The sequence below is a fragment of the Aulonocara stuartgranti genome, assembly GCF_965226115.1.
Source record: "Aulonocara stuartgranti genome assembly, chromosome: 3".
NCBI lineage: Eukaryota > Metazoa > Chordata > Actinopteri > Cichliformes > Cichlidae > Aulonocara > Aulonocara stuartgranti.
The window spans coordinates 59,757,840-59,775,111 of record NC_138941.1 but is presented as its reverse complement, the minus strand read 5'-3'; the positions used below and the strand labels follow the sequence as shown (position 1 = coordinate 59,775,111).

At 39.1% G+C, this 17,272-nt stretch overlaps 1 protein-coding gene and 1 long non-coding RNA gene across 2 annotated transcripts; one reads left to right on the top strand and one right to left on the bottom strand.

The window, feature by feature from the left end:
- Positions 1–86: 86 nt before the first annotated feature.
- Positions 87–14,498, bottom strand: LOC309701984. Its single transcript, XR_014275334.1, has 3 exons — positions 14,418–14,498; positions 12,526–12,665; positions 87–101 (listed from the first exon to the last, which is right to left on the bottom strand). It is a non-coding gene; the product is annotated as an uncharacterized lncRNA (long non-coding RNA).
- On the top strand, positions 14,425–17,146 carry LOC309701983 (uncharacterized protein). The gene is made up of 2 exons (XM_082526337.1): positions 14,425–14,628; positions 16,636–17,146. The coding sequence occupies exons 1-2, from the start codon at positions 14,429–14,431 to the stop codon at positions 16,892–16,894; spliced, it is 459 nt and encodes a 152-aa protein (XP_082382463.1). The 5' UTR covers positions 14,425–14,428; the 3' UTR covers positions 16,895–17,146.
- The last annotated feature ends 126 nt before the right edge of the window (positions 17,147–17,272 follow it).

Genomic DNA, 17,272 nt, shown 5'->3' with positions numbered 1-17,272 from the left:
ATGAAGATCTAAAATAATTTCTGACGTTTTGCTCTCACAGTAATCATGATGAGAATGTTTCTTCAGTAGACCAATTCTTGCCAGTTCTTTCCTTAGCATTTCTGGAAAAGACATGCAATAAGAAAAAGATAAAATGAGACCAGTGCCTCAGCTGATAAGAGATGTCTTGTATCTTTGACAGGCATTCACCAGAAAATTTTTATGGAGACAGATCTGTCACAGTACTGGGTCTGTGTGCTGCGTTTTTGATCAGTTATGTTCTTGGATTTGTTGATTTTCATGGTTTTGAGTCACTTTATTGTTTTCTGCTTATGTCAAATTCAGAGATGGGCAGTGATGCGTTAAAAGTAATGCGTTATTGTAATTTGATTACTTTTTTCAAGTAATCAGTAAAGTAACAGGACTACTTTTTCAAGTAACTTGACCAACACTGGTTATGTTCTTACTTTTCAGTCGTTAGCTTTCTGTAACTTTGCCCTCCCCCATTCCACGTCTCACGTCTAGTTACTCTTCTCTCTGTGCTCCATGTCTGCTTGGTCTTCAACCCGTTTTCACTCCTACTCATAATATAGCGACGATTTGTAACATCCCTAAAATTCTCATGCTAACGCAAAAGGTACCCTTCCATGTTTTTCTCAGTTCACTCCAATGTGAACCCGCTCGCAGCGATAAGAGACGCTTCGAGCAGAGGCTCCAGCCATCCATTTACTCCAATAATAACCCCGTCATGGCAAAACATGACGCCGTGAAGTACAATCTAACTGGAGAACCGAGGACCCTCTCCCCCGACGTGTTTTTCTCCCTAATGTAAGGCTTTCTTTGTTTTGTTTTGTTTTGTTTTTTAGCCATCAGAATTGTTGTCTGAAGGCCAAGAAAGATGCCAAGTGGATTTACTTTACCAAGTGGATCATCATGGCCTTGCCATATTGGTCCATTTGATTGACCTTTATTATAATTATGTATTTATTTTATTTTTGTTTTTGAAAGACTGGACAGACATGACTGTCAGGACAGGGAGAAAGAATGAGAGGGAGAGAAAGAAAAATATTCCCATATATCATTGTTGTTTATTGTATTGCTCTCATGTTCTTCTGCTTGTTTTCTTTTCTTTCTCAACAGGTGATCCAGGTGATTGATATATGTATATTTTTTTGTCTGCTTATTTAGTTGTTTTTTGTTTTTTTGCCCTTTATCCCCATCCCTCTTCTCCACTGTTTTTTCCCCCTCTTCCTTTCTCCTTTTTCTTTTCCTCATTCAAGTCTGTCCCGTATCTAGCAAGTGAAAATAAAAAAATAAATAAAATAAACAATAAAAGGTGAATCAAATAGACCATTACGGCAAGTCTGGGATGGTCAATTTGGTAAAGTAAATCCATTGGGTATCTTTCTTCGCCTTTACGATAATTCTGATGGCAAAAGAACCAAACGGGACAGGCAGAAAAAAAAAAAAAGAAAAAGAAAAAAGGAATGAGACAGAAGTGCTATCCCAGCCGTCCAAGATCTGAAATGCATTTCAAGAAGTCCCCACAGTGAGCATTAGGGAACTCAGTACTATAAGAAAGGTCTTTTTCATATTTCTACAGTTAGTGTTCAATTAACTGTCATTTTTAAGTGCAAAATCCAAAATACTTCTTTTTTGTTGTTTGTTTGAGGTTCGCAAATGTAAATAGAATTTGGTGCTTTTCTTTGGCATACATGAAAGTGGTTTGGGGGTTCTGATCTGAAGGCCCATGAAACGAAAGGTATCAAAGACTTCTAAAAATACACAATAAATCAGCAGTTTCACCCCCTCAGAAAGAGAGGGTGAAACTGGAGTAATGTGTTCTTGGTGCTTTAATAATGATCATCAGACATTCACAAGCATTTGTTCCCACAGTCGACGGGGGTAAAATTGATTAGTTAGGGAGAAATTCAACAGTCTTGTGAAACAATGTCTAAACTGTGGTTTCAAAGAATGTGTCAAAAGCTGCCGCTTCTTTTGAAATTAAACCAAGGCTGTTGGCTAACTGATGATCACCATGATAATGACTTTATCTGCCAGTCACAGACTTAGACCTGTCCTTTTAGTTATTGCTAAACTTTTTATGGTAAGGAAAACATTAGAGAAAACAAAACTGACTCACCTAGACATCGTTTTCTGATTGAAAAATCTTCCTGCAATTTTGTCCTCAAGATTACTTAAATGTCTAGAAGTCTATTGTTGAATTTATGAACAGAGACCCTGCTGATTTTTTTACCTGATTTTTCTTTAAATTAAATTTACGTATTTAGTAGCTTAATCCTTATTTAATTTTTTTTATGTCTTTATTGTCCTTGTTGCAGGTACAACGGAATTAAAAGTGGTGTCCAATCAGTGCATCGACCATAGAAATATGAAAATATAAATAAAAACAATAAAATTTAATAAAATTAAAAAATAAAATACTTAAAGTGCTAATAAGAATAGTATGAGCAAACATTTACATACATTCCCACACACATGCTTCAGTCAGTGCATAGATCATTTCAAGAATGACCTGATGGACATTATTTTTTTTTAGTAGCAGTATTCAGAAATGTTATAGCAGTTGGGTAAAAACTGTGTTTGAGTCTACTTGCACTAATTGCTCTTTACTGTCTACCCAAGGGCAGCCGTCCAAACAGGGAGTGGCCAGGGTGTGAGGTATCTTTTATAATATATTGAGCTGGGGACCTTTTGTGGCTTTTGCATTTTTCAATTCCAAGCCATTTGCATTGTGTTTAATTGAATATAGCCAAATTCTCCAAAAAAAAGTTTGGTATAATTTTATTTCAAAATTCAAGTCTGACTTCCTTAAATTAGCTTCAGTGGCTAAGCTAACAATACACATCCTCTTAGAGCCCTAGGGACCATTTTTGACCCATTGACTTCCATTATAAACGCTATTTTTCACTGCAGAATTATTACCGTTAATGTCTTGGTGATTACTTATGTTTCCCTTTCGTTTTGGTCTCTGGGCCTTAGAGTTGTAATTTTTTTAATTGTCCACCGGGTGGCGCCCTTGCTCCACATTTGATCCCTGCTGGAAAACAGCGGGCTGCTTGGACAGACCTGCGGGAAATGAAGCCTCATTTCCGGCGTGCAGCAGCGGCTTCGCCCGCTGATCGGGCGGGACCATTTTCGGTCCCTAGGGCCGTGAGAGGGTGCATTTTTTTTTTTAGTCAACAGGAAATGACGTATTTGTTGTCACGTGGTATCGGACGTGTGCGCTGGAAAAAGGGGTCCCCGGTGATCGTGCCCCGGTAATCGTCGCGACTTACCCCGGCAACATGCACTTATTTCGGCCTAGAGGAGGAGCATTTGCCGCCTGGAGACCATTTTCTGGTCCTGAAAAAAAAAAAAAGGCGATCGAAATGAATGTTGGTGCCAATCTTTAGTCCATCTAAAGGCCTAATTATAATAACAATTGAATATTACCTCAAATGTTTTTTTTGGAAAATATTCAAGTTTTATGTCTTTTGGGGCAAAAAAAGCAGTGCGCTCATGTGACGAAATCGGGATATAAAGGGTTAAAATCCGCGAAATGTAATTAAAACTTGACATGAATATTTCAAGGAGAAGTAGGTCTAAAAGATTGGCTACTTTAAAGTGGAATAAAATATTAATATATAAATTTTTTTATAGCACTTTTTTGGGCGTGGTCGATTAGGACCGATAGTGTGTGCATTTTATGAAATGCGCTCCTGCAAAAAAAATAAAAGTGGATCGAAATGATTGTTGGTGCCAATCTTTGGTCCATCTAAAGGCCTAATTATAATAACAAACGAATATTACTTCAAATGTTTTTTTTGGAAAATATTTAGTTTTTTTGTTTTTGGGGGCTAAAAAAACAGGGCGCTCTTGTAATAAACCTGGGATTTAAAGGGTTAAAACAACGAAAATGTAATTAAAACTTTATATGAATATTTCAGGGAGAAGTAGTTTTAAAAGACTGACCAATTTAAAGTGGAAAAAAATATGAATATATAATCTTTTTATTGCACTTTTTGGGGGGTGGACGTTTTGGTCCACTAGGGCCTATAAAGGGTGCATTTTTTAAGGGCCTACCAGGTGTTAAGACAGCAGGTATAGTCTAGCTCTTCCAGCATGGGGAGAGGGCAGCCAGTGATCCTTTGGGCGGTGTTAATGACCCCTTGGAGTGCTTTCCCCTGAGCCACCGTCCAACAAGTGTACTAAATGCATATGCAATAGGTTAGTACACTCTCAAAGGAGGCTCTGTAGAAGGACACCAGCAGTCTCTGTGTGACAGTCTCTGTTGGGCCTTTTTCAGCAGCTCGGAGGTGTTCACACTCCAGGAAAGGTTCTCCTCTATGTTGACTCCCAGGAAGCGAAAGTTTGACACCCACTCCACACAGTCCCCATTAATGATTAGTGGTGGGATCCCTGTCTTTTTCTTCTGTTGTCTGTTATGAGTTCTTTGGTCTTTTAAGTGTTGAGGAGGAGGTTATTGGCCTTAGCATGATGACAGCTGCTTTGCTTTGTCTCAGTAAGCAGACTAGTCACCCCTGGAGATGAGCCCCACCGTGGTGGTATTCTCTGCAAACTTCACAAAGGTGTTGCTCTGGTGGGCAGGAGTGCAGCCATGTGTGTAGAGAGTGTAGAGCAGTGGACTGAGCACACGGCCATGGGGTGAGCCAGTGCTGAGACTCAGGGCTGGGGATGTGCAATGGCCAGCTCTCACTCTCTGTCTACGGCCTAAAAGAAAGCTGTTGATCCACAAGCAGGTGCTGTATGGAAACCCCAGGTCCTGTAGCTTGACCACCAGTTTTTGTGGAAGGATGGTATTAAAAGCTGCATGGAGTGCTGTGGCTATGGCGTCTTTCATGGATTGGTTTGCTCTGTAGGCAAATTGGTGTGAATCCAGGCTGCGAGGCAGGGCTGCTTTAACTTATTACCAGTATAAAAATATGGCCTGTAAATGTATAATTACTGTTCTGGTTTCATCTGTTCTGCTGAGTCCGAGTTTTTCTTGATTTTCAAGTTCGAAGTCTGTTACTGGAACACTACAACTCTACAACAGCCCTTTTTATGCTAAGTGATTCAATGGTGCCTTGGCTGATGTTCTGGGGTTTTTAGACACATATGTAGGTGACAGCTGAAATGATTGCTGAACTTTTTATACTATCTCAGAGTGTCTAAATTGGAAGATAACCCTCAGTTTTACCTTCTTCTTACAAGCTTTGAGCTTATCAAATTTAAAGCACAACATTGCACAGTAGTTGTTTTTGCCATGGCTCCATGAAAAGATTACTTTTTAAAGGCGCTAATAATGTTGGTGCTTCCACATAGTTTACATGGAAGGTCTTTTCTTATCTGTTAACATTTAGCAACTACTTGATGAGTCTTAATGAAACTTTGAAATGAGGAACACAAAACTGTAAACGCAGACTGTATGCCTTCAAAAGCAAAGTGCCTTTTGAAATGGATTGTTTTTTTAACATACTGATAACAATGAATTACAGCGGTCCAGCCTAGAAGTTATAAATGCATGAACTAGTTGTAAGTAGTAATAAATTAAACTAGTAACATGAGCTACTGTTAGCTTGAAGGCCTGTATTATGTAACCAATTAACAGAGATTGATCATATTTAAAATTAAAGCATTAGTTAATGCCAGAATTTGTTAGAACATTTTTGTAGGAATGGGATCTACAAGACACGTTGATGGTTTGGATGAAGTAATTACTGAAGTTAACTCAGAAAGATCAATTGGAGAAAAAGAGTCTAAATAAATATCAGTGATGAATAAATACCAGAGGTGAAAGGAGCCTAAAGGATTATTAAAACAATAAGTGTTATTGAGCATGGTTGGCAGACTTTTCAAGACACGGAAAGATAAGTGTTTCTTTCCACTTCTGTTATAAGAATGACTTATTGATTTATAATGTCTTACCTGTGGTTTTACCGTCAGTTATTTGGCACTTTTATGTATTTCACCATTATGACAACTTTTAGGAACATTTGTTTTCTAACGTTTAATACAATGAAAAATTATGTGTTTGAGATGAAACAATAAATCTTGTAAAATTTCTGAACTTCAGTTTACAAAGTTTTTCCTTCATACAGTTACTCAGGCTGTTGACTAATTGATGATACCACAGTAATGAGTCTATCTCGACTTAGACATGCTCTTCTTTGCTGTCTGTATGGATTGCACGTTGATCCTAGAACAACAGTCCTGCCAAGGCCCTTTATATTGTGAGGTAAAGATCCTACAGTGCAGAGAAATGGTAAATGGCCTGTATTTGTTTAGCGCTTTACTTCATCCCTAAGGACCCCAAAGCGCTTTACACATTCAGTCATCCACTCATTCACACACACATTCACACACTGGTGATGGCAGCTACATTGTAGCTACAGCCGCCCTGGGGCGCACTGACAGAGGCAAGAAAATGCAAGAGTACTACAAAGGACCCATTTACTTTCACTTATCCAGTCAAAGGTTGCGGCGTGTGGGAGAATTTGAATAGGGCTAATCACATTACAGTGATCTAAAATCTAAAATGTGTTTGGTGTTTGTTTAACAGATTGGTGATTTTTAATTATAAAACACAACATAAAATGTATTCATGATCATGAGGCATTTACAGACATTGTTTCTGTCCTAAAACTGGTTGTACAGTTTTGTCATCTCATAAAATTTGTTAAATGTCTCAAAGCTCACTGTAGGAGTGACAGTGACCTTGTCACGGCTGGTGGAGGGAGCCGTGTGGTGTGGAGGAAAAGGAGGACCCAAGATACAGCAAACTGATGATACGAGTGATGTTTTATTTACCAGGTGGTGGTGGTGGCAAAAACAGGCAACTCAGCATGAGCAATTACAAACAGAAACCTAAACTGGGAGACACTAAAAAGCAAACCTGAGACCATACAAAAGGGGTGCGGGGCAGAGAGACGCAGAGACAGGACACCATGGAACGCGGAGGAATGCAGATTAACGCAGAGAAACACGGATGAATGCAGACAAGCCGACGAGGAGCACAGGCAGACACCAACTATAAATACACACACCAGGTAATGAGGAAATGGCACACAGGAGGGGACACAGCTGGAACTAATGGGCATAACGCGACACAGACCTACAAAGTAAAACAGGAAACACCCAGACTGTTTTACAGCACAACACGGGGACATGAACAGATCACCAAGGACAGACATAGGTAGGGCTGACAATACACCAAACTACAGGTTCAACCCTAAACTAATACAAATCAGAATAAACACAAAACGCTGGGTCAACGACCCAGGACCATGACAGACCTACTCATACAGTATCTGTAGAATAACGATACAGCTGACCTGTTGGTAAAAATATTGGTGGCGATTAAACCTATCATCAGATGCCCACTTAATGTGACAGGGTTCCAAGATGAATATGAAACGGTAATATACAAACATGTAACTTAAATCCATGGACAGTTTAAAATCACTACTTTACATGCATGTCTTCAGGTGGCCTGGTGGAAACAGACAATCTCTCAACAGAAGGCCCAAGCAGGGATTCAGACCAAGATCCTTGTTCTTAGGTAACAGTACTGACCACAAGAACCCCATTTCAGATCTTGTGTCTGTGTCAAGGCAGCTCTGACTTCTGTGTGCCCTCTGTTCCTTATGTGAACTGCACATCATCAGTCATATGCTGTGTTACTATTTGACTGCTTGGAGAGTCTCCATAATCATTCAAATACAGCCAGGACCTTGTTTCTGTGGGAACCTGGACAAATGTGATGAGGACACAGAGAGTTCTCGTGACAGTTTCAAGGTCTCACTTGCATCACTTGACCATAACAAATACACACAAAAACAACATTTACAGTTTCACAGTTTTAAGATTCCCAAAAATCACAATTTCCCTAGATTTGACCCACACTAGTGGATCTAAAATCTTAATGGACATGGGTCAGGTTTCAACTTGAACAACTCCTCCAATTTATTATTTGTAACACCGGTACAATAGTAGAACATTTGAAAAGGTTTTCAGTTTTGTGTATTGCGTGTTATATGGGTCACCCCAGGAAAGAACATTTTTTAATTTAGTAGTTTTATTCTGTATATAGTATTAATGTAGAGAATAAATGAACAAAGATACAGTCTAATGAGAAAAAAAGTGTAAGTACTATCCCTGAAGATCCTTAGACTCCTTCTGCAACAATGTGAAGTAACATTAATTTACATACTATGTACATACTATCTACTACTTGAACAGAAGTAGATGGAACTAGAGTCACATTTCAGGCTAAATAGATGATATTTCTGGTTCATTTGCTGCCCTCAAAAATACCCCAAACAGTAAAATGACTCAAATTTTACCCAAACAGTATGTAAGGATTAAACTGTTTTCTTTGTGGAATTACAGTTGTCGTCATCTCAGTGGTGGGACGTCGGATGTTGTGTGTTGTGCAGTGGATGATTTGAATTGAACTGCAATGCCATCATGTGGTCAGATAGCTGTACGACAAGCTGGTTTGATATCATGTTTTTATTTGTTTTTAGGTAAAGGGCTTTGAAACTGCGTAATAAAAACTTATGTTGGCCATTCTTGAGCAATTTTTAGAATCAATGGTCATGCTGCTTCATTAGTACTTCATGCATTTTCATCCTGTTATTTAAAAAAGAATTTGCTGCTGATTATCAACTAAATCAAAGAAATACCATCTCGATATGAATTTAACATCGACAGCCCCATCATGAGTCCAGAAAATTAAACTGCAAGTCACCATTCACATACGATAACATACTAGACCCCGTTATGCATATGGAATTATACACTTTTTAAGAGTACAGCATCAAATCACTTAGAGTTCTGGGCCATTGATCTGGCGAGTTAAGTAGCAGAGGGGATTGTTAATTGGACTAGAGGGGCAACAATGAGACAACCTTCAAAACTGGAATGGTTTTTCACATTTGCATTGTATAAAGTCATGTACCTGACTTTGGCCAACCTTTTTCTTGTGGCTACACTTTGTCCCCAAGACTCAGGCTGTAAATTCTAAAATTCTGCTCTACTCTTATGCCCCCAGAGGATTCTGTTTTGATACACTGGAGGACATTCAGTGAAAATGTGACCCAAATGTAACTTTAAATTAGTTCTGTTTATTTAATATGTATTTGATAAAACATTATTTTGAATTGACAATGCGTGAGAAATCATTTTTATCATCGAAGCCTTTTCTTTTCTTTTCTTTTCCCTGTTTAACAGGGGTAACACATGTTAATGAACATCAGTATACCAAACATATCAAGAGCAAACATGCCAGATTATAGCAAAACTGATCATTTACATCTATAGCCCCAGGGCACATCACATAGAACTTTATAATAAGGAAAAAACATATAGATATTCTACTAACAATTTGTGATTCATGCCTGTTTTTGTCATAGAAGTTAAAAATGGTCTCCTTTATTGCCTTTGGTAAACTATTACCTTTGGCACTTCACAGTTCCCTCTAGTGGTGGCCCTAGTGCCAACTCCATGATCTCCATGGTTTTTGATGGATAAATTAATTTAACAGATGTTGGGCAAGTAAATGTAGAACTTTATTTATCAAACAGATATAACAGAGCCCAAGCCTTCATTATTTGAACTTAAACAATGACTGTATTGTCTTTACTCTCATCACAGTCACATATCTTAGAGTAACAAAAATACATTTTATAAATTATAATTTTCTGCTCTTGACGAAGGCGGTCACACTTTTCTCCTCTCCTCCTCCTCTCCCGTAGCTTCCCTGCTTAGCCCCTTATGTCCTTGTCTAGTCTCGTGTTTTTTTGTATTTTTCTCTGGAACATTCTGTCACAGTCTGTTCTCTATTCTATTTAATGATGGCGATGATAAGAGCATTTCATTCTGGGAAATGAAGCTTTAAAGCAAAAGAAACAAGGTAAAAATGTAAATCAGCAACAGATTCTTCTGAAGGATTATTTGCCTTCAAGCCAGACCAGGAATAATCAAAACTTCCTGACTCAGACAAATGGGTATCGGTAGTGACAGGGTATGTCATTCATACAGCTGCGTGCTGCAAGCACCATAAATCAACAATGAGTGAAACCATGATCAAGTGGATGATTACTTTTCTATACTGAGGGAAATATTTAGTTTTGTTTCATTACAGTCTTTTAACCATAAACATTATTTGCTGCAAAATACTCTATTTTACCTGTAAAGTTCATGTGCATGCAGTGCTCTTTGCTGCAAGAGTTGTTAGGCTCTCCATGACACCAGATGTCACGATCCTGGGTCTTATGACCCAGTGTTTTGAGTTTAGTTTATTTGGATGTTTATATGATTAAGCTCATTAGGTTTTCTAGTTCATTTGTTATTAGTTTCCCCTTGTGTCTTCCAACCCCTGTTAAGACTCCCTTGCCCTTCATGTGTTAGATGTCTGTTATGTTGTCAAGTTCATGTAGTCATGTCTGCGTTTCATTATGTTTCCTATTTTATTTTCTAAGAGGTTCTGTGTTTTGTTTTACTCTTTCCCTGTGGCATTGTTATGTCCACGTTGCGTCTACTGTGCCTTTCTGTCCCATGTTTCAGGTCCCTATGTTCTGTCTTCTCAGTTGCTGTTAAGTTTGCATGTCTAGAGTTCAGTCAGTGTGTTTCCTGTTTTACTTTGAAGGTCCATGTCTCATGTGAGTGATTCTAGTTTTGCTTCCCTTGTCTCGTCCAGCCTGATTACTCCCAGCTGTGCTCTCCTTCTGTGTCTCATTCCCTCGTTATCCCTCTGTGTATTTAAGCCCTGTGTTTCTCTCTGTCAGTGTTGTAGTCTCCCTCATGGCTGTGTTGCACTGTGTGTTAGGTAGCCATGTCCCAGTTTAGTAGTGATGGCCAAATGAAGCTTTCTGAAGCATTGAAGCTTGTATTGAAACACGGTTCATTACTCTGAGCTTTTCAACACAGTCCTCTCTGGTGACATCTGGTGGCCAAAAATATGAAGAGCAGCTTGAATCCACAAAAGAAAACCAACTGCTTCGTAATGATTGCCCACTCTACAGAGTGGAATTCTGTCTGATATTGGGCCACTGTTGTGTTGCTTTAAACGTGTATTTTTTGGGGTGACAAAAATGTGGTTTATTTGTTTAATAAATAATTTTGACCAGTAAACTCTCCTTGTTTAAACATGCGCCATGGTGTGGTCTTTCTTTGCTTGTGACTTATTGATGTTGGTAAATACAATAATTGAAAAATACCACGTTACATATAATATACATATAATAATGTACAACACATTATGGAGTATATTTCTGCTGTGAGGTCACGCCTCCATGTACTTATGCAGTTAATCGCTAGACGGGTGTATTTATAAATAATATTACATTAGGGAAATTTTCCTATACATATTTTTGACCTGGGGGTAGAATTGATTGTGAAATGGAAAAGGAAAATGCTTATAAACTTGTACATTAAAAACATGATGCATTTAAGGTAACCCTTTTCCATTTGTATTTAAGAAGAAAATTTGTTCCACTGTGCGATGGCCGAACCTGTTCCTTTTTGTGGAGATAATTTCTCCTGCCTTAAGAAAAATCCCTTCACATGCCACAGAGGAGGCTGGAGTGCACAGAAACTGGTAGAGATGCAGTTATAAAGTCTAACTGGGCCCAATCACCTAAAGAGAATAAATGAATTAAATTGCTGCACATTTGGCAGACTAACAGTTTAAAATTATTTAAAACATAAAATATATATTTTTATAACATTAAATGTAAAGAGTCAAATAGAAGTCTTTCTAAAGTTATTTAATGATATTTATATTATGAAAAGCAGATTTTTGACATTTGAAGTTTTTCCCATTGTCAGATAAAATAAACACGCACAAGACGAAAGCAAACAACAAGAACACAAATCTGGAAAACCCACCCGATTGACCAAAATCAACTAAAAATACTCCCACACAACAGAAACTCCTCTATTCCTCGCTGGCTCCAAATCTCTCAATAGAAATAATCAGTGGTATCTGTAACCATCAAAACACTCCACAAATCCCGCAAATGGTTCACCTGCTTATAAACCATTGAATCAGACACCGAAGCAGTTAGGCTCTAAATGAAGCTTCGGACGTCACCGATCACGTGACTCTGGCCAAACGAATCAAGCTTCGACACAGTGCCTCTGAAGCAGTGTGTTGATTTTTTTGACACAGGCACCGGAGCTTGAGCTTCAAGTGGGCCATCACTACAGTTTAGTTTAGTTTTCCATGCCATTCTGCAATAAAGCAGCTTTTTGAGTTATTTTGTTGTCGTGAGTTTTGCGTTTGGGTCCTTCTCCTGCCTGTACACAGCCGAAACATGACACCAGAGCGTGTATCTGAAACGAGTTCCATCGATCCAAAACCAATAACCCTCCTACATAACACAAAAAAATAGACAAAAATGCATTAAAAACAAACTACACCCCAAAATTTGAAATGTGGTGAGCTTGGTAATATACTAGCAGAGTACAGTGCTTGATGAGTAGATTCAGATTTGTAACTGTCAGACTTTATGTATCGTATATTGGTGAGTATTATACCTGTTGAGCCTCAGAGCCTCCAACCAGCCTCCTCTAGTCTTGTATGTATGAGTTGCATGATAAATGACACGCTGAATCATCCGGTACTCCCAGAGGTTGTGTACCGATGCCAAGTTTGCATTCATGGACTCACAGTATCTCTGTAGTGGAGATCAACACAAAGCAGAAAATTCAAAGTGAATAAAAGAGAGAAAATGTCACCAAACCTGGCTTTAGAAAATATGAGAGTAAACGGAGAAAAAGTAAATGATAAATCCATATCACTGTTTTTACTTGAGCCTGAGCCCAAGTTATGGAAGTGTGAAAATAGCGGTAGTGTCGGTTGCCATATCTAGTCCAGCTGCTATACCTGCCACAAGTACATAAGGTTCTCTTTTCAACATGCTGCTCTCCTGAAGACAAGCAAAGAAGCTAAGAATATTTTAGTACAAGTAAATGACTTTCTTGTATCCGTAAACACATTTTGTATTTTTCCTGTAATTGCGCGTTTTTGTTTTTGATTCTATGTACACATGTTGGATTTTATACTGTCATAAAATAAATATATTGTTAGTGCTTATTGTTACTTGCTTTTAATATAGTCTAAAAGGGCCGTCTCTGAGTAGAGTCTGAGCCATGAGTACTGACAGGAAACTGCATGCTTTTGGAGAGCACAGGAGCTGCAGGCAGAAAGTGAAACTAAGTAGAGTGTTTGATCGAAACTTAAAGTGTGCGTGACGTGTAGAGGAAGTATATAAATAATCAGACTGGCGGCTCCTTTTTCAGACTGAAGCTGATGTTGTCTCTCTGCTCAGTCTCCATATTCCAGAATGTGTAAAATTAAAGATCATTTTTGAGTTAGACCACTTTGAGCCGTGTCTTTCTTGGCCGTTAAAGAATACAAAGAATTGGATTTAATAATACATATTTTTTAAAATGTAATTTGTTTTGGTGAAAATCTTGAAAATGTCAGCCGACCTGGTGGATCAGCAGCAGTGATCAGAGCCAGCATTGCACAAAGAAGTGCAGACACAACCACCAGTTTCATGGTGATGTAGTATCTGTGAAAAACAGAAGACATCAGAGGACATCAAGACATCATTCATTAGAGCAGACCTTCCCAAAGTGTGGGGACCACCCCCAAGGGGGGGGGGGGGGGGCGCAGAGCCATTACAGGGGGGGGCGGCATGAAAAGGGAAAAAAAACAATGCTTGGACACTGCTAGCCCGGGCGCCTACACAAACGCAAAGCAGGAGATGAAGCATCGCTGAATATGTTTCCAAACCAACTTCATTCTAAGCCAAAGACTAGAAAATATGGTGAAGCATATCTGCCCTTTGGTTTCACCTGCGCAAGTGCCGAGGTAGGTCTCCCCTGCATAGTTGGTCTTTCCTTAGTCGGGAGCAGCGCTGGGCTCTTCAAATCACGGACAAACAGTATCCCACAGTTGTTTACGTTTTTAAACCTATTTTGCACAGAGAGGCTTTTTTTTTTAAATGTATTGATAGCAATGTTGAATATTATTACACAGGACAAAAACAACTACATGTAAAATAATTACACCATGAGCCTCTGCCTTTCCAAATAGAGGGACAGTAACTGCGTGTTTATATGTAACGGTGTGTTCACACCGAACACGATGGACGCGAACAAAACGCCCGAAACGCCCCTAATTTGACGCGTGCACATTCGCACCTCTACGCGTGTCCAAGAAAAATCCATCGCGCCTCAAAATATCATATTTTGACGCGTGTGAACCGGAAATGTGGGAGGAATGTGGGAGGAAGTTGTGCCAGACCGGTATCTTTGCAAGATGGCAGCTGTCGAGCTAGCGCTTGAAAAGAGTCTCCCTTCTCTCTTCTCTATTTACTGTGGAGAGCAGAGCAGCGGCGTAAAAGACGTCCTCGCCGTACCTGGGTCCATCATGTCCTCCAGAGGCGTGAGCAGTTTGGTGAGTTTCACCATTTGCTCCAGGAGCTGCGCCTGGATGACGGCGGATTCCAGAGATATCACCGTTGGCCAGTTTGAGGACCTGCTTTCCCGGGTCGGTCTCAGGATCGCCCGCCTAGACACCAATTACAGGCGCTCAATCCCACCTGCAGAGCGCCTGTCCATCTGCCTGAGGTTAGTAAAAGTATTTAATATGGTAGTCCTGTGCTAATATATGCTAAACCATCCATTTATACACTGCTAACATGGATGTGCTATGCTAACAGTGAATGGTCGCTATTTACTGATAGCAAACTGTGGTACGGAGACGACTGTATATAATATTTCTAGTGATACTCAGAAGCTCTCATCAAGTCCCGATTTAATTCGATTTATGCTGTTATCAGTGTTTGCAATGATAGCATGGCTGTGGTGTCACATCAATGTATGCGCTTGGTGTTTGCTGATATCAAACTGTAGCATTAGGACCACTAAGTTAACCTTTGTAGTGATACTCACTCCTTTTTTATTTAGACCTGGTTTAATTCTGGTACAGTTGAATATTTGTATATAATCCCTGCAGCTGTCAAACTCTATAACAGGGGTCACCAGCCTTTATTAAAACAGAGTTAGATAAAACTGTGAACAGTTCTGCACCTCTCCGTTGTGGTGTGCCCCAGGGGTCTGTGTTAAGTCCCACGCTGTTCTCTCTCTATCTGCTACCCCTGGGAAAAATTTTCAGGAACCACAATATCTCTTTCCACTGCTATGCGGATGATATCCAAATCTACTTCCCTCTAGACCTGGATCTCCAATCCCCGCTATTGCCGTTGCTTAACTGCCTGTGTAACGTCAAAGACTGGCTACTGCATAATTCGCTCACCCTCAACGAAAATAAAACAGAAATGATCGTCTTTGGTAGCCACATGCTGTTGAAACAGCTATCGGGGACCTTAGGTTCTTATGCCAGTCACCTATCGTCTACTGTAAGAAATCTTGGAGTAGTGCTGGACAGTTCCCTCAAATTAGATAAGCAAGTGGCTGCAGTAGTAAAAACCAGCTTCTTCCAACTACGCCAAATTTCGAAGGCAATGCCTTACCTACAACACAAGGACCTTGAAAGGCTCATTCATGCTTTTATAACCTCTAGGCTGGACTATTGTAATTCTCTTTACCTAGGCCTGCAACTGTCCCTCATCCAACGCCTACAATTAGTCCAGAATGCCGCTGCACGCCTTTTAAGCGGCACTAGAAGACAGGATCATATCACTCCTATTCTAGCTAACCTTCATTGGCTTCCTGTCAAATACCGTATTGTTTTTAAAATCCTTCTATACACTTTTAAAATTTTAAATAACCTGGCACCTAGCTATCTGATTGACCTTCTTAATTTATATATCCCCACAAGGGCACTCAGATCCTCTAATCAGGGGCTCCTAATGCAACCAATGTCTCGACTAAAGACGAAAGGGGATCGTGCCTTTGCTTTTGCTGCACCAAAACTTTGGAACAGCTTGCCGGTTGATGTCCGTGCGTCGGAAACTACTCAATCTTTCAAATCACAGTTAAAAACCCATTTGTTTAAGCTCGCCTTTCAAACCACTTAGTATAATTTCCTTCCGGTTCGTGCTTGTTGTAATATTACCATTCTATAACTGTATTTTTTTGTTGTTGACTGTTCTCTTTTGTTGTAAATCTGCAAATATGGCTCGTCTGTGAAGCACTTTGTTGTACCTGTGACTTTTAAATGTGCTATAGAAATAAAATTGAAATTGAAATTGGTTCATCTCTAGTTACATGGTTCTATCTTGATAAGCTGTCTTATCACAGATTAATTTTTCAAAAATATTAATGATTTAAGCAAGGAAAGGGCTACATGTCAACATACAACTCTTTATTTCTATTAATGTCTTACTTCATTCCTGCCTGATTGACATGTTTAGGAATTATGAGTGATTGGCTCACTGTAGTGGCAAAAGTTGCTACCAATCAAATTATGATATGTTAAAGTTAAAACAAAACACAACAGTTTTAGATATGATCTAATATACATTTTGTAATTATCCTTATAATTACAAAATGTTTTATGTAAGATTTAAGTTTTCTGATTTAAATCTGACATCACAAAAGTATTTTGGAATTTGAATAATGTATTTTGTAACTGCAGTACACATAATACTGATTTTGAACAATTTTGTCCAGGTTCCTTGTCACCGGGGACTCCTTCAGGACCAAGCGTTCAGTTTCAGAGTCGGTGTGTCAGATCATCCCCCAGGTAGCGACGGCCATCTGGGACTGTCTAGTGGACGACTTCATGGCTGTGCCTTCACCTGGAGACTGGCGGTCCATCACAGAGGGATTCCAGGAGCGCTGGAACTTTCCTCTGTGCTGTGCAGCTCTGGATGGGAAGCACGTCCAGACAAAGGCACCCCATATATCATATAGGAGACACACACATTGATATACACTAAATATTTATTTCATTTCTTTTTTGTGGTGCCCAAATTTATGCACCTGCTTGATTTTGTTTAAACAATTATTGCACACTTTTTGTAAATCCAGTAAACTTCTTTTCACTTCTCAAGTATCACTGTGTGTGTCTCCTGTATGATATTTAACTGACATTTTTTATTGTAACAACCAACAATTTATACAGGAAAATAATGTCTATTAACAAGGTTGCCCAAACCTTTGCATCCCACTGTATTAGTATATTTTGTCATTAGTATAATATGAAATAAATTCTACATGTGTCAAGTCGTGTGCCAACATTTGCTGTGTAGTAGAACTGAGACATTAGTCATTATAAAAATTTATTTGAAATAATATTAAAATTCTC

Bases quoted from the DNA above. Each gene is read 5' to 3' on its own strand.
- LOC309701983 (XM_082526337.1), top strand. From the start codon at position 14,429: ATGTCCTCCAGAGGCGTGAGCAGTTTGGTGAGTTTCACCATTTGCTCC. The intron at 14,629-16,635 runs GTTAGTAAAAGT...AATTTTGTCCAG, and splicing joins CGCCTGTCCATCTGCCTGAG to GTTCCTTGTCACCGGGGACT.